At 47.4% G+C, this 22,370-nt stretch overlaps 1 protein-coding gene across 1 annotated transcript; it reads right to left on the bottom strand.

Annotated features, from left to right (window-relative positions):
• Positions 1 to 679: 679 nt before the first annotated feature.
• WNT2 (Wnt family member 2) lies at positions 680 to 20,017 on the bottom strand. The gene is made up of 6 exons (XM_061467663.1): positions 19,026 to 20,017; positions 18,064 to 18,545; positions 16,531 to 16,754; positions 13,321 to 13,598; positions 9,756 to 10,020; positions 680 to 1,267 (listed from the first exon to the last, which is right to left on the bottom strand). Exons 2-6 carry the CDS (start codon positions 18,141 to 18,143, stop codon positions 1,038 to 1,040), a joined length of 1,077 nt encoding a protein of 358 aa, XP_061323647.1. The 5' UTR covers positions 18,144 to 18,545; positions 19,026 to 20,017; the 3' UTR covers positions 680 to 1,037.
• Positions 20,018 to 22,370: the final 2,353 nt, after the last annotated feature.

Raw genomic sequence — 22,370 nt, 5'->3', positions numbered from 1 at the left:
GTTTAGCTGTTCCCATCTGAATAAAAAGTGTAATTTTGAACACATTTAATAGATTTATTACATTTAAAAGAACATAGAAGTCGATAGATTCTTTAGAAACCCGATCATTACTGAGACAAGGTATTTCTTTCTCTATCAGCTTTATGCAAATGTTTTTCTGCTTATTCAGTAAGTGGCAACTAGAAAACCTCATCCTTTGGTAGCTGAGTGCGCTATACCCAGCTCTCACTAAGCTGCAAAACAAATTGCTTTGATCCTTCAGATCACAAAATCCACAGCAGTTAATGGCCTTTTAAAAGCTTTTAAGGCAAGTTTTCACAAATACATAACTAAGACATTTGCTTTGACTTTTCAATAGCTTATGGGAGTGTTGTGGTTGGATACATCTCCTGCAGTTTCCTTTGCTTTTCGCCATGGGCCAATTTCTGCCCCACAGGAAGCCACAGTGTGCCAACGGTGGCTGGGTTGGCCTCAGGTGGCCACATTACTGCAAACCCCAGTCCACTGGGGATGGACAAACACTCCTTCAGTAAAGCCTTTCACCCAGCCTGGCCCCAGATTTTCTCTCACGGAGGAATCACCAACTGGTGCTCAAATTCCTGAGCGCTTCAGTATCCGACGCGTGACTGTGGACCAGCACGAGATCCTTCGGAAGATGCTTGAGCAAAGTCAGCCATGCAGTTGGTGGTGGTGGCCTTGCAGAAAATGCCCCATCTTTGCATCTCACTGTGTTCCTCATGGCAGGAACAAATAGCCACAAGGAGTCTGAAGGAGAGTTGAGTGTCGGTCAGAAGAGTCCTGCCAGAAGTACATCCTTCCAGAGCTGCCTCAGTTTATGCAGAGACAACTCAGCAGCAGCACTGTCATGCAGAAATGGGAAGCAAATGCTGCAGAATTTGTATTGATTAGTCATCAGCTTCTGCGCAATGAAAGACAAAGGCAAAACTGACGTAAAAGTAAAGAAGACCTTGGGCATATTCCCTGCGTGGACCAGGGAGGGCAAAAGCTGTGGTCCTCAAGCACCAGTAGCCTGCGCATCATGTACGGGAGATCCAGCCAGCGCTCTTTGGTGCTTTGCAGGTGTGAACATCAACCACTTCCAGGCAGTCCTGGCAGCGCACAGCGCAGCACCAGTGGAACTTGCACTCGCACTTTGTCATCCTGCTGACACGGGACGTGTCGTAGCCTCTCCCACAGCACATCACCTCACAGCTGTCCATGCCACGGGACGTCTGGTTACAAACCCGGCCGGCTGTCCCGAGGGACCCTGCAAGGGGAGCGCAGTGAAGGTCAGGAGGTGGGCTTTAGGGAAGGATAGAACACATGAAATAGGGGTAGGAGACATAACCTGCAGTGTATTTGATCCTTTAGCATCACACCTCCAGGGATTCAGTATCAAGCCAATGAGATGATTCTGCCCCTCTGCTCTGCTCTAGTGAGACCCCACCTGGAGTACTGCATTCACCTCTGGGGTCCTCAGTACAGGAAAGATATGAGCCTGTTGGAGAGGGTGCAGAGGAGGGCCACAAAAATGACCAGAGGGATGGAGCACCTCCCCTATGAGGAAAGGCTGAGAGAGTTGGGATTGTTCAGCCTGGAGAAGACTGGGGAGACCTTATTGTGGCCTCTCCTCTCAGTTCTTAAAGGGGCCTATAAGAAAGATGGGGAGAGACTTTTCATCAGGGCCTGCTGCAATAGGATGAGGGGTAATGGCTTTACACTAAAAGAAGGGAGATTCAGACTGGATGTGAGGAAGAAATTCTTTACGATGAGGGTGGTGAAACACTGGAACAGGTTGCCCAGAGAGGTGATGGATGCACCATTCCTGGAGACATTCAAGGCCAGGCTGGATGTGGTTCTGAGCAACCTGATCTATTGAAGAGGAGCTGGAATAGATGACCTTTGAAGGTCCCTTCCAACTCAAACTATTCTATGATTCTATAAATACCTATAATAAGGTAAAACTGCTCTCAAATTTCTCCTAGAAATCAGGTCTGGAGTTGAGAAGGTGCAAAATGGACCCCATACTTCAAGGCGCTGCCTGATTCTGTTAGTATCACCATGCTTGCTTCATCTTTCCATAGCACCTTTGTCCTCTCCAGCAAGGAGACACCCTCCCCGAGGCAGCCGTGCAACCAGTCCCCAGGGCTGTGTGAAGTGGGGTGTCTCTTCATGTTCTTAAAACCTCTCTGGAGTGGCTGAAATGCCTCTGCCTATCTCCACGTGGCACAAAACAGCTCTTTAAGGCATGTCATTGCCGGAACAGCAACTGAACCACAGAGGAGCAACTGCTCATCTAACACAAGCTTATTTTAGGGTACCCTTTGGGATCTACACCCCAGCTGTTGACAGATTATTGCTACCGATCTGAAAATTATGACTACTCATTGCTTTATCTAATTTCTTATGTATTGCTACAATAAACCAATTTCAGGTATATCCAGAAGATTAACTTGTTCTGACATTTTCCCTAGACCTGGTTATAGCTCCATTCTTATGTTGTTGGCCAAAACAGGATTCCCTAAATATTGACTGTGGTCATCAAATTAACTGGAAACATTTTACAAAGTTTATTAACAGATGTACATCAAACATCAACAATTTACTTTCTCAAAGAAAAAAAATACGTGCAGAAGTTAATTGAAATTTGCATGAGTGAGGATAGCAAATCCATCTTAATAAATCATAAGCTGTAATTATTAAAAATCTAAGCTTCATAAATTCTTATTTTCTTTTTTTTTTCCCCTATGGTGTACTTCTGGTTGTATGCACTGATGTTGCTGTATTGAAGCAGTTCACAACACACCAGTATTTGTTGTTTCTCCATCCCCTACAGCACTTGATGTCTTTTCAGGCCTGGGTCCAGCCCCTGAGGCAGTGAGGAGTTTCATGGACTTCCATGAAGTCACCTTCTCAGACCATGGCTCTTGCATCTAAGTCAGGACAGGCTTTGACTGCTGCTTGGAGGAGTGTTTGAGTCCCTGGAAGGCATCTCAGCCTTCTCCCCCATAACCTCTACACCTGTGTTTATTTAAATATTCAAATATTCAGTGAGTAGAGGTATTGGGTGGCCACCTGCCCCCAGCTCAAGGGTCCTCAGCTGCAGAGGTGCTGCTGTGCCAGCAAGGTAGAGACCTGCTGAGCCACCCAAGAGGGAAAAGGCAGAGGGAGAAGACAGATGGACAGAGCCAGAGATGGGCTTCTGCTCCAGTAGCCTGTTAAATCCCGGATGTCCTGTGGATCCAAGCCTGCTCACACTGTTGCCAGGGACTAGCACTCTGCACAGCATCTTTGGCAGGCAGCTGAACAGTGCTTAAAAGTCTCTGCTGTTTTGGGGAGCACCTCACTTGGATGTAAAAACCAGTGACGTTGCATCGGGCTCACCCTGCACCAAGGAACCAGCAGTAACTCCCGGTCTCCTGTCCCAACAGCCAGTGCTGGTGCCTGGATCCCATGCAGAGGGTCCTGGGGCAGAGAAGTACCACCATGAGCAGACATCACCCCTAGCAAGCCCTCTGCTATGCAGCTATCCCTACAAGGCCAGCTGCACTGAGGCAACCTACTCAACAGGCAAAGCAGGGATGCCAAAAGGCTCTTCCCAGATCCTTTTTTAGGAATCGCTCGACACTGGGGCAAGAAAGACTTCCTGTGATCCCGGGTGCCCGCAGCCTGGGGATGGGCTGAGGAGTCAGGAGGATGCAAAGCTACAGGATCTGCCTGTGGTCCCTTAGGAAGCCTGGGGCAGAAAGCAAACCAAACCCTGCTTCCCGGCCACCACGTTCTCCTCCATCCACGATGCTGTGCAGAGCACTGTGACATCTTATTTAGTGCTGGTGCTTCTGTCAGCCCAAAGCAATATCCATTGCATCCCAGATTGTACAAAATACAACTGAATAGCCACTTTTATAGGTGCTTGTCCTGCCCTCTGCTCAAAGAAAAAGGAAAGTACAAAGGCAAAACTTGCCACTGCTGCGATTAATGTTCTGCGTCAGGAATTTGGTGTGAATTCCTGCTCACCTCCCTGCACCACTCCCCTTCACCTCCCTTGCTCTGCGTCCTGCTTTACCCCACGGACAAGGCCCAGCCTCAGTGTCCTGGTGTGCCTGGGCTGTGTAATGCAGCACACCCAGGACAACTATCTCCACCTGTGATTTGGGGTAGATGTCAAAACACTGAGTGTTTCACTCTCTGCATGTGGTTTGTGTGCTACAAGCTGGTCACTCAATGGATCCTTCACTGTGCCACTGTCATTTAGTGGCCAGACCAGTGTCATTTCTCCATCAGAGGAACAGCAAAGCTGCTTTCCACCTCAGCTCACCTCCCGCCTGGCTGCAGGTGGTGACGAAAGACCCCAGCCCCCCCACACCCTGCAGGACCTGCCCTGGAAAGGTCTGACCACATTCCTCAGCTGAGGCATAGGCTAGTTTCCAACTCCAAAATTCTCATTTCCAGATGCTTGGGGAAATAGCACAGCAGTGAAGGAGAACCTCAGCAGGAGACACCCACTGGTTTCAACAGGAGTTTTACCACTGACTTCAAATGCAAAATGATTTCAGCTGCTAACAGAGTCAGAAGCTGGTATCATCTGATACTGCCCAGAATACATCATCTACTGTGCCACTAGGAGAGGAGGCTAAATTATCCACAGAACGTGACAGAAACGAAAGCAGGCTCATACAAACACTTATTTTCTGAGCAAAACCAATGTTTGCTGACAGTTCAGACAGCATCTTCAGCATCTCTGCAGCTTCTCTCATGAGAAAGAAAATGAGCAATACTGACAGCAAGCGGCCAGTGCTCCTCAGTGGGCACTCAGGTGCCCAGGTGATGAAGGCAGCAGAAGACACCAAACTAAACAAGGCAGTTTTCCGACCTTTGCAATGCACCTACTCAGCATTTAAGAGGCAGGAGGATGTTCTAACTTGCAAAAAGCTTTCATGCAACCTCTTTGTGTTTATTTCAAGCGTTGGAATTGCCACACCGAAACACAACGTTATACCTGCCAAAACATCCTCAGCTTTTAACACTGCCAACTTTTAAGGCCCATACATCAAACCCTTTCTTCTTGGTTTGCACAGTTTTTTTCTTAAGCAAACATATGGTAGAGTTGAAAAACATCTTTTTCCCACCCTACAGCACTAAGATGTATTTATTCCCTTAAAACTCAAGTTTTCCCTTCTATTCCTACTGATTAACAATCTGATTTTAAGCAATAAAATCGTTGATTATTTGACTTTCACCTAAAAAAAAAACCCAAAATAAAACAGTGAAACCCCCAACAACAATAACCAATTTCCACTGAAGAGAACAGGCAGCGCACACCAGCAGCAGCCTTGCTGGAGGGGCTGGGATTTCCCAGGCCAGCAACAGATTCAGTTTAGAGTGAAGACGTGTCTCTTTCTAGTTTCCAACTGCTCTGAAGGCTGCCATAACCTCTCCACTCCCAGTGGCTCTTGGGGGGACTGCACGGCTCCCTGGCCGGACGGTGCTTGTAGGAGAGCTGCCCTGATGGAAGTCATTGCGAGCTCCACTGTCAGCTTCCACGGGGCTGGGAGTGCACCCAACAAGTTTGCAATGTGTAAAGGGGGAGACACAAGCCAAGAAGTCACACAGGAACTGCCTGTATGTAGCTAATCTCAGTGAGAAGTTTCTAACATAGATCAGCATTGGTTTCCCTCCATGGGTTACATACCTCAAGCACTAACACATCTTGCATAGCACCAGTACTTTGCAGGCTATACTTGAATTTCCCACCTGTCTTTCGCTCTGGACTCTGTCTCATTCATCTCAAAAATGCAGCAAATAGCTCATGTTGGGCAGCAGGGGAAATAAATTAACAGGAAAATAACTCTGTGAAGAGAAGCAACAGACCCTGGGCATGTTGCTTGTTGCCCCATGCGCATCTCCAGGGGCTGCCTGTAGCACTGCACATGCATCTCCACAGAGCTGGGTGTGGAGGGTTTTCAAACACCATCACAACACCCCAGATGCCTACTGGGAATACACAAAGTAGCCACCGCAACCCAGGTACATAATCCCCACCCCACGCACAGGCAGAGGCAGCGATGCTGGCTTTACAAGTGCCTAAATCATGACCACATGAGCATCAGGAGAAACCTGCAGATGACTTGAAGCACATAGCACATGGGTTTGCAGCAGGTCCTGAAGGACTGCTGGAACAGCTCAAGATCATCTGCACACAGATGTGCCCTACCTCTGCTCCACCGCCACCCCCACATGGCCAAAGCCTCACTGCTGCCAGAACAGTTGTGAACAGTCAGCACACGCTTGCCAACGCCACCCTGCCGCTCACCCATCACCTCCACACTGGTGTCCCGGCCTGGGCACACAACCTGCCCGCTCATATGCACCACCTCAACACACATAGCTGAGCCCAGCTCGCTCTGCACACTCTGGTGGGGGTGTCCCTGCAGGAAGAGGCCTCACTCAAACACTGCCCGGAGAGTTTTGTACAAATTAATTTGTAATAAGCCTGTTCTGAAATGTTTTCTTTTGCAGGAAGACATTACACTGCTTTCATAGTGTGCATGGACAGCAGCCTGTAACGAAGGCTTGGCCAGCAACCTGGTGATGCCCACGCTATGGCTTCTATGTTATAACACGGTCTCTACTTACCCAATAGTACATTCAAAGCATGGTAAACTTACAACAGCTTTCAATCAACCCAGCCTGTGTGGATGGTCAGACAGCAATCTTCTGAAACTTCAACGGCTACTGACTGAAGCTTACAAGCAGATAAGCAAGAGGCATTTTTCAGAGCATTTTGGAGGTGCAGTAAGGGTAAGACAGTATGTACAACATAAGGACTGATGCTTGCATAGAAATCATTTTATTTTCCTTCACAGCTTTATAATTTCTAACAGGTCTCCCCATGTGCAGTCCTGGCTACTCTGCACTGGTCTGGGGAGCTGGGAATTCATGATAATGTAAGAGAAGATCATGCAAAGTGTGGCAAAAATTAGTACGTTTATGACAAGGTTTTCGTATCCCTCTTGGATGTCCTACCTCTGTTTCTATCAGATTGTGAGTACAAAATTGTGAATAAAGATTGTTTCAGCTCCGCATAAGCAGAGTTAAATGAATTCTGAACACTTCTGATAATCTTCCTTTGGTCCTTTTCTGAAAGTCCTGAAATCTTAATGCTAGACAAGACGTGGTTAGGTTATTGCGTTCTCTTGCTATTGAGATGCTAGCAGTGATTTCCATAGATTATACCTCTCCCCAAATTAATAACTCCTCTTTTCCTTTAGAAAAAAAACAATATTAATACCACATTCTTCATCTTGTACGGGTGATCCATGTATGTACGTCCAGCTGCCTCCCCCAGAAATACTGCCAGACCCAGTGGGGTATATTCAGCCCTAGGACCCTCCAGTGCCTGCCTGGCAACCAGAAAAAAGAACCAGTGCTAAAAGCTCCTACGGCAGAAGATGAAGGATGTGGGGTTTTTGGTTAAGGCACTGATGATACAGGCCCTGAGCACCTTCAATTTACTGGCCATAGTAAATTACTTTATGCAAGCCACAGAGGACACTGGCTTGGTCATTTTACAGTTTGTGAAGCTGTCTCTTAGTCAAGTTGTGACGCTTCGTAAGTTTTACTGTGGGAATCCTTTGTTCAGTCCCAGTACTAACCAATCCCCAGATATTTTGTTTGATTGATTGTTTCCTGAAGCACTAAATCGATTAAATTCCCGCAAGAATGAAAGGCACAACTGTATTCAAGGGCATACTGACGTGCTGTGTTATTAGATTTAGCTGATGCTGAGATGTTCCCCACCTATTTCCAAACTCAGACTTCCATAATCTCATTTCATTTCCAGTCATTTAACAGGGCTGACACTCTGGACCACTCAAGAGGGAAAACCAAAGATAATAAAGAAAAAATGCTGTTCAGCTGCAGAAATCACCTCTTTCAAAGCCAAATGAGCTTTAGATTCTCTTTTGCTCCATGCAGGCAGCAGGACATCCCACATCCCACTCAAGGTTTACCACAGCTTGCCAAAAATGTGCTCTTCCAAACAGACACATTCTCTGAATTCTGGGCAGGGAAGAAACACGGCCTCACCCACAGCCTTATCTCGAGCTGAGCCAAAGCACATGTCAGACTCTGCCATCTCTGGGCAGGTTTGACAGCATCAGGCAAGAGCACACAACATACTGCAGGCAAAAATGCCCACTCTCCTCCACGATAGCAAGGCTGACAGATGAGATTAGGCTCAGCACAAAAAGATTATTAAATGGCTTTTTGACATAAAAGTGGTTCACGTACAAGCTCTCCTTTCAGGAGAAAGGAAGCACAGGTTTTACAATGATTGAGGCAACTTCAAATTCTGAATAAATCCTAATCGCCAAAGCTAGTCCCTGCACAGTGCTGCAGTATGCCCATTTATTCACTTGGATTAAAGTATTAGACTTTACAGGATCAACCGCTATTCAAGGAACAATATGTACTTGTGCAGGTAATAAGCATCACCTGCAAAAGCCATGAATAACATTTAAAATTACCTTGGCTACTCAACTAACCAGAAACACTGTACAACACGAGTGTACTGGAGGAAATCCTGGGTTCACTGAAGTCAAGAGTACATGACCAGGATTTCACATATTGTTCTTATTTGAGTGCAGTTGTTTTGCAATGCTTATTCCAAGTAAACTTGGACTGTAAATATGCAGCAATGCCAAAAGGAGTTGAGCTGCATTGCTATTCAGATACTTACAGATATGTCATACAGGGTGCAATCCGGTATGTTATACAACCTATTAATTAGTTCCACAACATCCCTCATACATTATTCAGCCTGGCTCTCTTTTCCAAATTTCTGGTTTTCTAGTTGCTAGTTCTTAATTGCTGCATCAGGAAATACTATACGTGGGTCATGAACCAACACTGGGATTCCTGGTGCTTGGCAGGTCCTTGAATCCTGTAACACTGTTAAGTGCGTCTCTCTTGAAAACTACAAAAGCAGAAAAAATTCCATGTGAACAGCAGCCCTGAAAATTCACCTCTTCCCACTGGAGCTGGCACAGCTCTTCAGAAAACGCGATGGTTATCATGGACGGAGCCAACACTGTCTCGCAAAGAGCTGTGTCACTCAGTGCAGTGTGCTGTGCCCCACTGACCTCTATCCTTTCATCCACCTGCATGTCCTCTAGATGCCCTGTCCCACATACTGACAGTGGCACACCTACATTATCGATGGGGAGAGCTGTGTCTGCAACTAGGGGATCCACAGTCAGCTCCAGATAGAGGAGGACACTGGTCTCTTGGATGTCTGCAGCAGTAGCATAACAGTATGGACAAGAAGAAATGTGACAGAAGGGGACATAGAGAATTAACAGGCTTGGGACTGATGTAGTTACATCTGGCAGCTCTGGAGTAAGCTGTGGGATACAAGCATGTACAAGCTGTGTAAAGTATGGACCTGCCCCCAGAGCAGAACTCAAACTTGTCCTAAAAGCAGCTTTTGCCTTGCAGCAGCTCCAGAGCTCCTTAGCACCTGGAAGAAACTGCTGCATTGTACTAGAACTAGTGTCTGGTTAACATCTAGGGGTATCGAAGAGCTATTCTTCTTGTAAAGAACCGGCCTTCCAAAATATGTTCCTGCCCGTTTACTGCTGATTACATGCATGGATTTACATATACATATACACATACACACACACTCAATAGTAAGTACTTCAAAGTACAAATGTCTGAAATAAAACCATTCAGGTGTAATGATAGAGGCTTACCTACATCCCTGTCCCTGATACAGTAGTCTGGAGAGCTTTCAAAGTATACCAGGTCATTCTTAGTTGGCTTCTTAAATCTCTTATTAGCCACAGTGAAACCCGTGCCATCTTGATTCATGACCACCTGAATCGCTCCATTGTATTTCTTCCACAGATAATCTCCCGTTTTCCTAAAGTCTGCCATGGCCAGCCAACAGGTCCTTAGAGTGCATGATCCACTCACACCGTGACATTTGCACTCCTGTTTCAAAAACCGCTTCACGGCCTGTTTAGAAACGCAGTAAAATATACACAGATAAAACAAAGTGTCATTTCCGTTCATCCTGCAATGCCAGCCTCGCAGACCTGCAGGTCTCCAAATCACGGTCTGTAGTGACACCCACTGGTAACATCAAGTCATCCCCACACGGTTGGCCTGCTCTGGTTGCTTGACTCAACCCTACACACAAGCCTCCGGCTGGTGGGCTTATCTTCCTCACTCCTGCAAGCCGTCCCGAGGGTCGGGATGCTCCATAACGCTAGGACAAAGGCTGCACAGGAGGAAGAGGTCTGGGAAGTGGACAGAATCACTCAGCCTCTTGGTAGCCCAAAGTACCTCTTTCCCCACTGTTCCCACGGAAGCACCGCCATGCTGCCCCTCTCTAGCTCAGATTCACAAAGCTGCTCCCTGCCCTGAATAGTGTTTCAAATATTGCCCAGACATTTATAGGCATTTCGTATTTAAATAATTTGACAGACTGTGCAAAGCATCCCCCCCGGGCTCGGCATCACATCCATGCAAAAGTTTAAAATACAATAGATTTTAAATGCTTATAAACCTTCAAGCAAACACTTTAGAATAAGCCCTTCATTAGTTTGCACTGGAGAGATCACCTTCATCATTAATTTAATGTTTGGATAGCACTAAAGCCATTACAGCTTCCTCTCAGACATTCAGGCTACCTGTATGATGCTGGAGAACAACAGATGGGTCCATAGACAATAAATAATTCATTTGTAATTTTGAAGATGCTGATATTTAATCTATAAATATTATGCCTTAAGGGCTCATGGAATATGGACATTTTAGAGTTTGTACAAGAAGACCAGCATCATGGGAGGAAAGTAAGAGAGAGGAAAGGTCCATGATTAGAAACGAGACTGATGCACAGCAGGGCAGTGTTTTTCAGTCAGGCATTAAGTTATAAAGTGAGAATTGTATTTTAGAACCAAAGTACTTTTAATTTTCTTTGCAACTTGTAAACAATATGACTACTTCAAAGAAGTCACTGGCATTCCCACAGCCCCACTTCATTGCCAATAGTACTATCACGAACTGGGATTTAAGCAGATGCTTGGTTTTAATTATCTGAGTAGAAATCAGTTTAACTACTTGTAGGTTTAGAACAACTTGCTGGAATAGTGGAAGAATCACATACATAGGAGTGCAGGACTTGCAATTTTTTTGTCAGTGATGTTCCTATAATGATACATAGCATATTATTTTGTATGACTCATATGGGAATATTATAAATATTGATTCTAAGTATTTTTGAGTTAGTAAAAACTGAATAGACTAGTTTTAAAAGAAACCTATCGAAACCCCTTTTGGGGGTGAGAAAATGGCGAGCTCACAGCTGGTCTCATACAGATCCAAATGCCCGGCTTGTGGGCAGGCTGAGGCTGTGAGATCCTTGCACAGCTAAACCTACGCTATTGCATGGTGGTTACAAAACAGCGCGCCTCTCAGTAAGCAAGGGCCTAGAGCATTTGAGAATGGGTTATTTTTAATCTAATATAATTATTAAGGAAAATTTGATCTTTTTCTAAAAACCCTACCTCCTTACCAATACTGCCTTACTATTTGGCGTATACTGTTGCAGTGAGTCCAGAGGAGACCACAGAGATGCTCAGAGGGCTGGAGCACCTCTCCTGTGAAAACAGGTTGAGAGAGTTGGGTTTGTTTGGCCCGGAGAAGAGAAGGCTCAGGGGAGAACTTAGAGTAGATTTCCAGTCCCTAAAGGGAGCCTACAAAAAGATGGAGAGGGACTTTTTACAATGGTCTGTAGGGATAGAACAGAGAGAATAGCTTTAAACTGAAAGAGGGTGGATTTAGATCAGATATTGGGAGGAAATTCTTTACTGCTTTGAGCAACCTGCTCTAGTGAAAGGTATCCCTGCCCACGGCACGGGTTGGAACTGGATGAGCTTTAAGGCCCCTTCCAACCCAAACTATTCCGTGATTCTATATATATATTTTTTAAACTTATTAAGATGCTCAACTATTACAGGAAGTACAGGGAGCTAATTCACCCTGATGAAGTCTTTGCTTGTGTTGAAGACTGCAGTCTCTTTTGGACAGTGACATAAATACAGCCATAGTATTGCATATGAGTATCACTCAGTAATGAAGCAATAGGTTCGTCTGTCTGTACTACAAATTCATTACACCTGCTGGTAATAAACAGATGAAGAAAAGATGTCAAAGGAGAAATACTTATCAGGAAAATCATCTTCTTGCAGTACAAGCCATTAAAATTAGATCTTTGCTTCTAATAAGGGATAGTTAATATAGAATAATTTTACAGTTTATAAAGGGAACTTCTTAATACAAAAAAGATCAGAATTTGATCGATTTCCTCCCTACTGAATATACATTAAGGAAAACCAAAGACAGAGAGGTCTCTATGATCATCTGAGAAGGGCTTGGTCCAGCACTATGAAATATTTTTCTGTGCTATTCCAGTTGTCATGGATGGAGCAGATTTTGATTATGTTTTGAATAATGGCACAGCATATTCCAGTTCCATGCCCTATTCTTACTCTTTATAGCTATCACCACGAAATGTGAGCACATGTATTCCTCAGCCCTCGCACCAGCAGTTGCCGGTACACTCAGCAACTACGCCTACTCGCCTACAACAAAAAAGTAAGGAGTCTTTTTGTGGAAATTCTGGAATGGTATTTTCATACAACATTTCTAAAAGGGGGTTGTTTAGAGCAGGTCATGCCACAAAGAAAATGCCTTTTGGAGGGACATGCGTTTTGGATTCATTGTCTAAAAAAGTGAAGTCGTATTTTCTTTCTGCTCATTTTGTGTTTAGGTTTACCGTATGCATACATGAAGGGACACGATGGTTTTTTTTTCCCTCTAATGCTATTTTGAGTTTGCTCTTTAACAGTCAAGCCTGTTCTTCAGTCTGGCCTTCAGCCTCCCTTAGGAATTTCTATTCTATATTAACCAAAAGTAAACCCCTTCCATATGTAAGGCTCAAAACATGGAGATTTGCATGAAGGTTTCTCCATGCAAACTGATGCTACAACAACTTGGACTCCTGCTTATCTTCTCACACAAGGAGCCAATGAACAGACTCAGACAGGAGTACTGTTAAGCAGTTGAAAATGACCTGATTGGAGATCTCTGCCACACTAAGCCTCCAAGGGAGAAACACCACCTCAGGCTCCTGCTCATCCCATACTTCTTCCTGACTACTGAGACTTGTCAGCCAGAGCCAACCTTTACCTGCCCCAGACCCCTGAGAACTCTCTGAGAGGATCTCCAGGCATCTGCTGGATATATACCCACCTTCCTTCCAGCTCTGTTGTTGTGAAGGTTCATCAGCGCCCTTGCATCTTTTCCTCTCCGTTCTTTGGCATCCACAAAAGCTCTGGCAAACTTAATGCCATAGTCAATGTTATCGCTGCAGCCCCCCCAGTCAAAATGGCCCTTGCTGTCCTTAGCAGAGCCTTTCTTCTTGGGATCACAGGAGCAGGATTTCAGCTCCCCTTGGCTACATGCCCTGGTGATGGCAAAAACAACTCCAGCGGAGGAGATGGCATGCACAAAAGCAGATTCCCGACTACCTGAAACAAAAAGAAGTCACTTTAAAACCACTGGGGTACTTATTTTGAGCAGCTATCCCAGCCCAGCTAGCCTGGACATTTTTGCGAAGCAGAAGATAAAACCGGGCTGAAATCACACAAATAATACACATTCCCTGGAGCCAGAATTAGTCATGGCTTAAACTTGGACCCCTCCCTGGTAAAAGCTCATCAATATAGTGTTAGAGTTGGAAAACATTAAATGCTTGCTTCTGATATTGATTAATATACTTTCATGGATCAGTTGCTCTCTACAGATATGTGAATAGGACAGCTGGTATTTCTAACATGTTTCATCAATTTAGAGAATATATGAAGTGCTGTTACAGAGCTAGGTTTAAGAAATTATTAAGCAGGGACTCTGAAACAACATGCACGCTTGCAAAATACTGCAAATAAGGCTTGAAACCAGCTTTTCCTCTTCCGAAGCACTCAGAATAAACACTCCTGCTTAAAGGGCAGCAGGGGGAAATCTTGGGTGTTATTTGCTGAAAATAAGTTAAATTTAGATTTTCTGCCCAGAACCAAGCCCGGTAACCGTAATTCACACAAACAAGTTCCATTAAATCAGTGGCACTGCGTGTGTCATGCTTGAGGCAGGATTTGGCCTGGCAGCTGTGACTTCTACACGCCAGCTGCTTGGGCAGTTTTCCCTCCACTTAATGAAGATACTTTATTATACCAAAGATTATCTGCATTTCTAGACTGTGCCTACTTTTAGGCTATTGGGAATGTATTTCAATGCAGTAATTGCTTAAGTTTATTTTAGGAGGTAGTAATTTACAAAACAGAGCTATATTATATTGTCACAACTCTATAGTAATGGGATATTTTCATACTTTAAAGGTTTTAGCGTGGAAAAGGTGAGAAGTAGATTTCTGTGCAGTGTCTAAGACCCCCTAGCAGTGAGAGAGACCCATGCAGAGGACTTGTAAGGCATAGGTAATGTTAGCACAAAAGCAGGACCCCGAAGAGTGAATATTATCTGTGGTTTTATTGTAGGGGCAGCATTACACAGTTTATCTTATTATTTAGTATTTCTATTCCAGTAACATCTAGATGTTTCAAATAGGAAAAGCCCTGAACATCCATGTGCTGTGCAAACCTTCAGCAAATGGCCACTAAAAGCTTGCAAAAGGACTGGACAAACTCTGCCTTCCCTACGCTGCCTTCAAAATCAGGCGGGGAATACTACGCCTTTTTACAGACCATGCTCTTCTGAAGACTTATTTGGGAGAAGACATATGGAGAAACATCACAACTTTTTAGTGTTAATTAAAAAGAAACACTTGATGTATTTGGAAGAGAAATGCTTCATTTGGGTTTATTAAACTAATCAAAACCATTCCATTTTAAACTAGAGCAATACTAAGCTACAGTCTCTGCCTGATCAGGCTTAGCGCAGAGCCCAGAAGCTTCATGCCTTAATTCTCTCCCATGAGCCAACAGTGAAAACTTCACTTTTGGAAAAAATGCATTTTTACCGTTTTTTATGAAATAGGCTCATCAGCATTAGGCCATGTTCTGCTGGATGTGTTTTCCTGAATGTCAGACAAACCTCATCAAACACTTCAGCAGATGGGTGATGTTACTGCTAACATCTGTAAGGGAACATGAAGCTGGTTATGGGAACCAGCAGCAGAGCCTGGCACTGAATGATGCTCCGTGGATGAAATCCTACTGCTAAGGTCAGCATGCCCAGTCCCTCCTATCCTCCTCTCCATCCCCACCGGTGAGGCTCTGGCCCCAGGGCACCTTCATCCTCCTCTCCTTGCAGGCACCATGCTCCTCACAGCCTGGAGAGGCTGTTACCATGCTGGGAACATCCCAGGGACGTGCATGCCAGGGCAGGGTTGGCCCCACCAGCTGTGCACCACAGCTGTGTGCGCAGGCATAGCGTTTGGTGAAAGGAGCCACAGTTCAGAGGAATCTTAGCACGTTTATCACCTGGGTAAGGACATCCTGGCACAGTAACAGACCTCAGCCATCTCTTTGAGTGAAAAGGACCATATAAACTGTCTGAAGGCTCACTAGATGCCTTAGTTCAACATTTAGATAGCAACAATACCCTGTGTAACTGTCCTCCCGCAAGGTGGGAAGCGCATTGCAGTCCTCAGCTGCTGGGGGTCTGTACGGCCTGGCTCAGACCTACCAGATGTGTCCCTGCTTATCTCTCCTGGAGCCTGATCTGAGGGATGAGTAGTCAAACCCCCCACAGAGGGCTGAGAGTCTGCAGGGCCATGCTGCCCTGGAACAGGCACAGACCCCACACCTCACAGGCAGCCTTCCCCAGTGAAATGCTCCAGGGGGAACCAGCTGTGGAAAGGGTTAACATTTGTCATCCCGACGTCTGCCATCCCAACATTCTGGGAACGTGTTTGGACACAAGCTGCCCCTTTCATACACGCCCCCCTCCCCCGCCAAGTACTGGTGCCCCTCCATGGGATGGGCCGGAAAGCCCTCTGCCCAAGTGCTGCATTCTGGCACCTCTGTTTCTCTGTGGCCCTTATGTTTTTGGGGCCCATGAGGTACCAAAAAACCTGAGAAGCTGGGAAGTGCAGGGCCAGCCCCTAATACGCCAGTCCCCCTTCCTGAGCCTTTCCCACGTCTGTCTGCTCTGATACAGGTTTTTAAGCAAAGTAGCACTTCTTGTCCTGCTGACTGCGAGACCCGAGGACAATTTTGCATTTCTCCTTCCCTTCCTCTCAACTGTAAAACGAACGCGGCGAGCAAGGGAAGCAGAGGAGGAAGGTGTTACCGCGCACCACAGCAGTGACCGTCCCTAAACACCCTCGTATCTCCCCGCCGACCCTCCACAGCCCCTTTTAGCGCCGGGGAAGCGGCGGGAGTTGCGCGGAGGCTGCGCGCCCCGCCGCACCCCGGCACCGCCCTGTGCGCGCCCCGCGGGACTCACTGCGCTGCAGAACGCGGCCGAGCAGGCGCTGCCCCCGCTCCAGGGCGTTGCAGTCCCAGCGGTGCCTGCGGAACTGGTGCTGGCACTCGGCCGTCCAGGCGGCCACTCCGCGGCCGATGGAGAGCATGGCCTCGGGGTGCCGCCGGCACAGCTGCCGCTGCCGGCTCACAAGCCCCGGCACGTTGTCGCACATCACCCGCGACGAGCCTACGGCCCCCATGTACCTGCGGGAGGGAAGGAACAGGGCAGCGCCGGGCCAACGGGGGCAGGAGCCTTCCTCGGGCTGCAGCTGCCTCCGCCGCCTCTCTGGAAATCCTTTGAAACCAGCCCCCGGTGCTGCGATTTTTAATAAGGCGAAGGAGCAGTGAGGGGAGCCCCCAGCCCCGCTGCTACAGCTCCGTGCAGCACTTAAAAATAAAACCTAAAACCAAACCTTGACTAAATTAAATTACATCATCATCTGTGTCCAGATGGTCTCTATTAGTCCTGAAATGTTTCGAAAGGTACCTTTCATAAAACCCAAGCTCCTATAGGTGTCTTTTGAAGGGATCAAACAGGAGAAAATGTCCTTTTATTGTATTTTCATTAGTTTATACGGTCATAAAAGCGTTAAAGCCGTGACTTCAAAAGAAGAAAAAAATAGAGTGTTTAAGTGGCAGTTAAAAAGACACCATTACAAAAAGCCATCGCAATAAATAACGTTCATACGACTGTGGACACAGATAATAATTCCATTGAAATATTCCCAATCTGATAAATCAGGCTTTGATCCCGTGTCAGCCGGTGTCAAGGTTAAATGTGTTCCCCAGGTTTATAAGGGCGGTTTAATTCCTCTCCCACGCCAAGACTTTTCAGTGCAGGCTTGGTCGGGGTCCCCATCCCGGGTCGGGACTGCAGGGCTGGTCTATGTCTCCACCCCAACCCATCCTACGGGCCCGTTTCGCTGCTGGCTCCCGTGGACGGCCCGCAGCGAGACGGCGAGTCATCGGGACCGGGGTCCGCCGTACTTGCGGGGCAAACTTGACAGGAGGAAGGGGATGGGGGGGGCGAGGAAAAGGAGAAAATCATTAATACCAATAAAACCCACCCCTGCTGCAGGCAGCTCCCCGAGGGGCGCGGGGAAGCCGCTGGCAGACAGCGCTCCGCGCCCCTCGGGCGGCTCCGCCTCTGGTAGGGTAGGGTCGGGTCGGGTCCGGTCTGGCAGCACCGGCCGGAAGGTGCCAGCGGCCCCGCCGGACCGGGCCGGGCCCCCCGCACCCCTCCGCCCGCTCGGCCCCACATCTGCTCTGCGCTTATGAAGGAGGCGGCGGCCGGGGAGCAGGGACGGGGTGTGGAAGGAGATGCCGAGCCCGTCTAATCCCACTCGCTGTAAAGCCGGGCTTGCTGGACCGGAGCAGCTGGCAGGAGTGAGCTCCGCTTGTACAAGTCTGAGAGGGAGAGGCTCCCCCTACCCCCCCACTTCCTTAATTTACAATTAATCCGACCCCACCTTCCCCAAGAGCAAATAAAAATTCCTGGAATTGCACAGCTTACCACCATGAGGAGCTGACCGGTGGGGTCGCCCAGACCAAGACCAGGGGAAGAGACCACCAGATCCCAGGGAGAAAGTTCATATTAGAAACGCTTCCCTCCACATCAGGTCTGTCGCGGGGAGCAGAAGGCCCATGGAACAGCGAGGGCCGGCGGGAGCACACGCACCTAGAGGGCTCCTCGTTTCCCGTGGGTCAAGCGCCGCCGCCTCCCCACGCGTGGCCGCGGGACTCACTGATGCCCGCCCGGGGCTCGGGGGGTGCCGGCCGGCCCATCGCCACGGCTTCCTCTCGATTCGCCCCGCGCCCAGTCCTTCAGGACAAGGAGCTCAGCCCCGCTCCCATCCCTCATCTTTGCCCCGCTCCAGCTCTTCCCGGCAGTCCCGGCAGAACTGAAGGGCTGGTGCGGGCTGCTCGCAGACTGGGTGGGTTCGATTTTTTTTTTTTCCTCTGAAACTCTGATGGATGAAATGATGTCAAGAGACACTGGGGGAAGAGGAGGAGGTAACACCTCTGATTAGGCAGAGGATCCCGAGAGCCAGTTGCTTTCCAATGATCCTATAAGCAGACGCTCAGCTCAAAAGCGCTCGCGAATGCTCGGCGGCGGCTCAGGACCTCTTGGCACCCCTCGGAGCCTGCACGGTGCCGCTCTGATGCTGCGCACCCGCAGACACCGAGCGCAGAACGGAGCTGCCCGCGCTATTAGCAGGGAAGCGGAGAGAGCACTGACAGGCCCGGGCCGCCCCTCACCACCCGGCACGGGGGACGCGCCCCCCGGGGCGACCCCGCCCCGACTCACCGGCCGACGGGCTCCGGGGGGACACGACCCGCTGCCGCCTCCCGCCCCGGACCGGACAAGGGAGACGAAAGAGGGACTGGAGGGGAAAGGGGCTGGGGCGGGGAGCGCGGCAATGCCTCCGGGGCTGGAAGCGAATTCAGGAACAAGGAATTCAACAGCTTTTTAACTCGGTGCCATCTCTGTAAGGCAAGTACAGGATAGCAGCTCTTCCAAACAACGATCTACCGCTAACTAGATGGAGATGCCCCAGTTCTAAGTCCTTAGCCGTAACAAACTCTGCAGGTTGCTAAGTAACTCAGGGACTGCACTAGTTCTCGTTCCTAAAAGATGCCTTCAGTTGTCAACTCCGGGTGGAAATCCCGGAAAAACAAACTATGAAGCACCCTGTGAGACCCGTTCTTCAGGCAGCGTATTACAGCCATGACTGCGCAGAGGAGACACCAGTCTTCCAGGCTGCTGCTCAGTACGACTTCATGGGATTCAGATGTAAGCGTTTCAATAAGAAACTTAAAAAGTAGAGCTGTGCCAACTTTCAAGGAGGTAACAGTCACCTACTGACCCATTTAACTTAAATACCCCAAGAAAACCAAACCCAAACACTCCCAAGGAAAACAACCAACCACCCCCCAATATCAGAAAAACTGTTGGCTGCAAAGACTTTGGGTCAAGAGAATTGAAGTGTGGAGCACACATTACTGCTTCTTAGCAGTACTGCCTGCCTAGGGGCAACTACAGTTCCAGTTATTAACTCTAGCAGGTTTTAAAAGCAACAGATCAGCCTTCAACATCTATGTGATAGAGTATTGTCAGTGTGAACAAAAGCACACTCTGATTTTCAGCTGTTGGCCATCTTCAGCTTCTGAAGCTTATGAGAGAGACCTTGGATCATTTAGCAGAGGAGAGAAAGAGGAACACCGGGGAGAGGACAGCGAATTCCAGCAGTGTTTTAGCTCCCTCTGAGCAGAGGCTACAGTCATCTTTGCTACCAGCCTTCTCAGGCTTGCAGTGAAAAAACTGACCCATTTGTTTTTTTCTGATACCCTTCTATATTAACAGTAGCTCTTTCACCTGTGGCAACCACACCAGCGGCTCATGAATGTTGTTCCCTTCTCTCCAGAAGAGTCATTTACCACATCTGCATCCCAACTTTATTGCTGTCCAGATTCCTTCTCCAAGCCCTGCACTCTGTGCTGGCCTGACATGAATTCACATTGGATCCATCATTTCTATTAACCACTGTCTCATTATACAAAATGACACAACAGATGAGGTTGGAAGAGGACCTGGGGAACCCTATCGGGTTTGTGTGGCAATGTTGGGGGGGGGAAAGAAGGGGACCACGAGGTGGCCAACACAGCTCCAAAATGGACCTGCTGCTGGCCAAAGCCAAGCGTATCAGCAACAGTGGCAGCACCTCTGAGGTAACACTGATAATGGGAAAAAAACCTGCAGTGCAACTTCAGGCGTTGCAAGATTGAGTTTTTATTTCTCATTATCCTACTCTGGTTTGACTTGCAGTAAGTTAAAACTAATTTTCCCCAAGCCTGTTTTGCCCATGACGGTAACTGGTGAGTGATCTCCCTGCCCTCATCTCCATGCACAAGCCTTTCACTCTATTTTCTCTTCCCTGTCCAGCTGAGGAAGGGAGTGACAGAGCAGCTTCGGTGGGCACCTGGTGTCCAGCCAGGGTCAGCCTACCATAAGGACCTCCCCAAGTACTACCCTGTACTCAGAGCAGCGTCAGCCAGCACGTTGCTCAGGGGTGCATCCAGTTCATGCCCATTGCCTCCTGGCCTGCCCCTGAGCACCACTGAGAAGATCCTGGCTCCACTCACCACTTTCTCTTGGTATTTATACATGTGAAGAAGATCCTCCTGAGCCTTCTGTTCTCCAGGCTGAACAATGCTGTCTCTCTCACCCTCTCCACATGACTCACCTGCTCAAGGCCTTCAGCATCTTTGTGGCTCTTCACTGGACTCACTCCAGTATACCCATGACCCTTTCAGACTGGGGAGCCCAGGAGTGGGCCCAGCACTCCAGCTGTAGCCCTCCCAGGTGCTGAGGGGAGGGGAAGGATCACGCCCTTAACTTGCAGGTGATGTGATGCTGTTCCTGATGCAGGCCTGGAGAGGCTGTGGGCCTCCCTGGCCACAAGCACAGGCTGGACTTACAAAGCTGTATGTGCCTTCAATAGGTAGTATGCGCACAGTTTCTCATCCAGTCAAGAAACCTTGCCATGTCCAATACAGAGGACAGCAGAGCAGCCAGGAACATTGAAAGCCCAGTTCATTGAATATATGCCTTATGAAATTGAGCTGTTTTTCAACGCAATAGTGAAAATAAGGCAGTTTAACCTGTATTTGTACATTCAGGCTCTTTTCAGCAAAGCTGAAGGCATGGAAGGCTCATCTAATAATAATAATAAAAAAACTCCCACCAAACCCTTAAGTAGAAGGCATCTTCCAATATCTATCACAGTCAGCAGCACAGCTTAAAAGAACTGAAAATCATTCCCAGAGGGATCCTTTTAAGTCCCATTCCCAGAGACTATGATTCTACATTACATGAAACTGTGCCATTTGAATCATGATAAAAACTAATTTAACAGCTATTAAAGCTGTTAAGGGTACATATCACATTATTCATGTAATGTCAGTAATACCCCATTTCATACCTCATTGCTTATCATTTCTGGTCTGTAAAGTACAAAGCCCCATTACTTTGAAATTCCCATTTCTAGGGCAGGGAAATCTAAATTTCCAAATACACATTTCACCCATGCCTCCAGAAGAAAGAAATGACTGTGAGAGCCCTTAAAAGCAGAAATCTTCTGTTAGATACCTGCTAGACCTTCAAGGCTTTTTATCTATGCAAAAAGATCCAAAGCAACACTTGTGCCACTTCACTAGTGACACAGCAGCTTTATTTGCTAAAGATGCCCCATAACATTTGCAGAACTGCTGGAACAGAGAAGGCAAATGCAAGCAAACACCTACTCACATTTACAAGTAACTTACAGCTTTGGGTTAACACCTGAAGGGCTTCAAAGATGGCAAGATGAAAAAGAATGAGCTGCACAGCTCAAGCTTCACTCCTGACAAGCAGTAGAATGAAGCAGAAGAAGAAAAAAACAAACACAGCACTTCTCTAAGTCACTGGAGAACATAATAACAATGCTCACTCTTTCTCAATTTGAGAATGCACACAGCCCAAATTGCCATCTGCTGTTTGCAATTGGTACCCCACAGGAAGAACTGGGCAATGCCTTATAACAAGCCAGGTACTTCACAAGTCAAATTTAAAGAGTGACGTGAATTCCAAAGTGCAGGAAGAGAGACCCAACACACACAACCTGCAGTTTTATCTTGGACAGGACAAATTAGAAATGAAAATTCTTTAAGGTCTTTCAGATCTCCACAGATCCTAGGATCACCCAAGGCCCTTATTTTATGTAAGTCTAAGGATTCAGAAAAGGCCATTGCATGAATATTCATCTGTAATCAAGAGAAGTT

Source organism: Pezoporus flaviventris, unplaced genomic scaffold (genome assembly GCF_033815535.1).
Source record: "Pezoporus flaviventris isolate CSIRO_AGI_PZ_B2104156 unplaced genomic scaffold, CSIRO_AGI_Pfla_v1 ptg000045l, whole genome shotgun sequence".
In the NCBI taxonomy this organism is placed as follows: Eukaryota; Metazoa; Chordata; class Aves; order Psittaciformes; family Psittacidae; genus Pezoporus; species Pezoporus flaviventris.
This window is presented reverse-complemented; position numbering and strand designations above follow the sequence as displayed.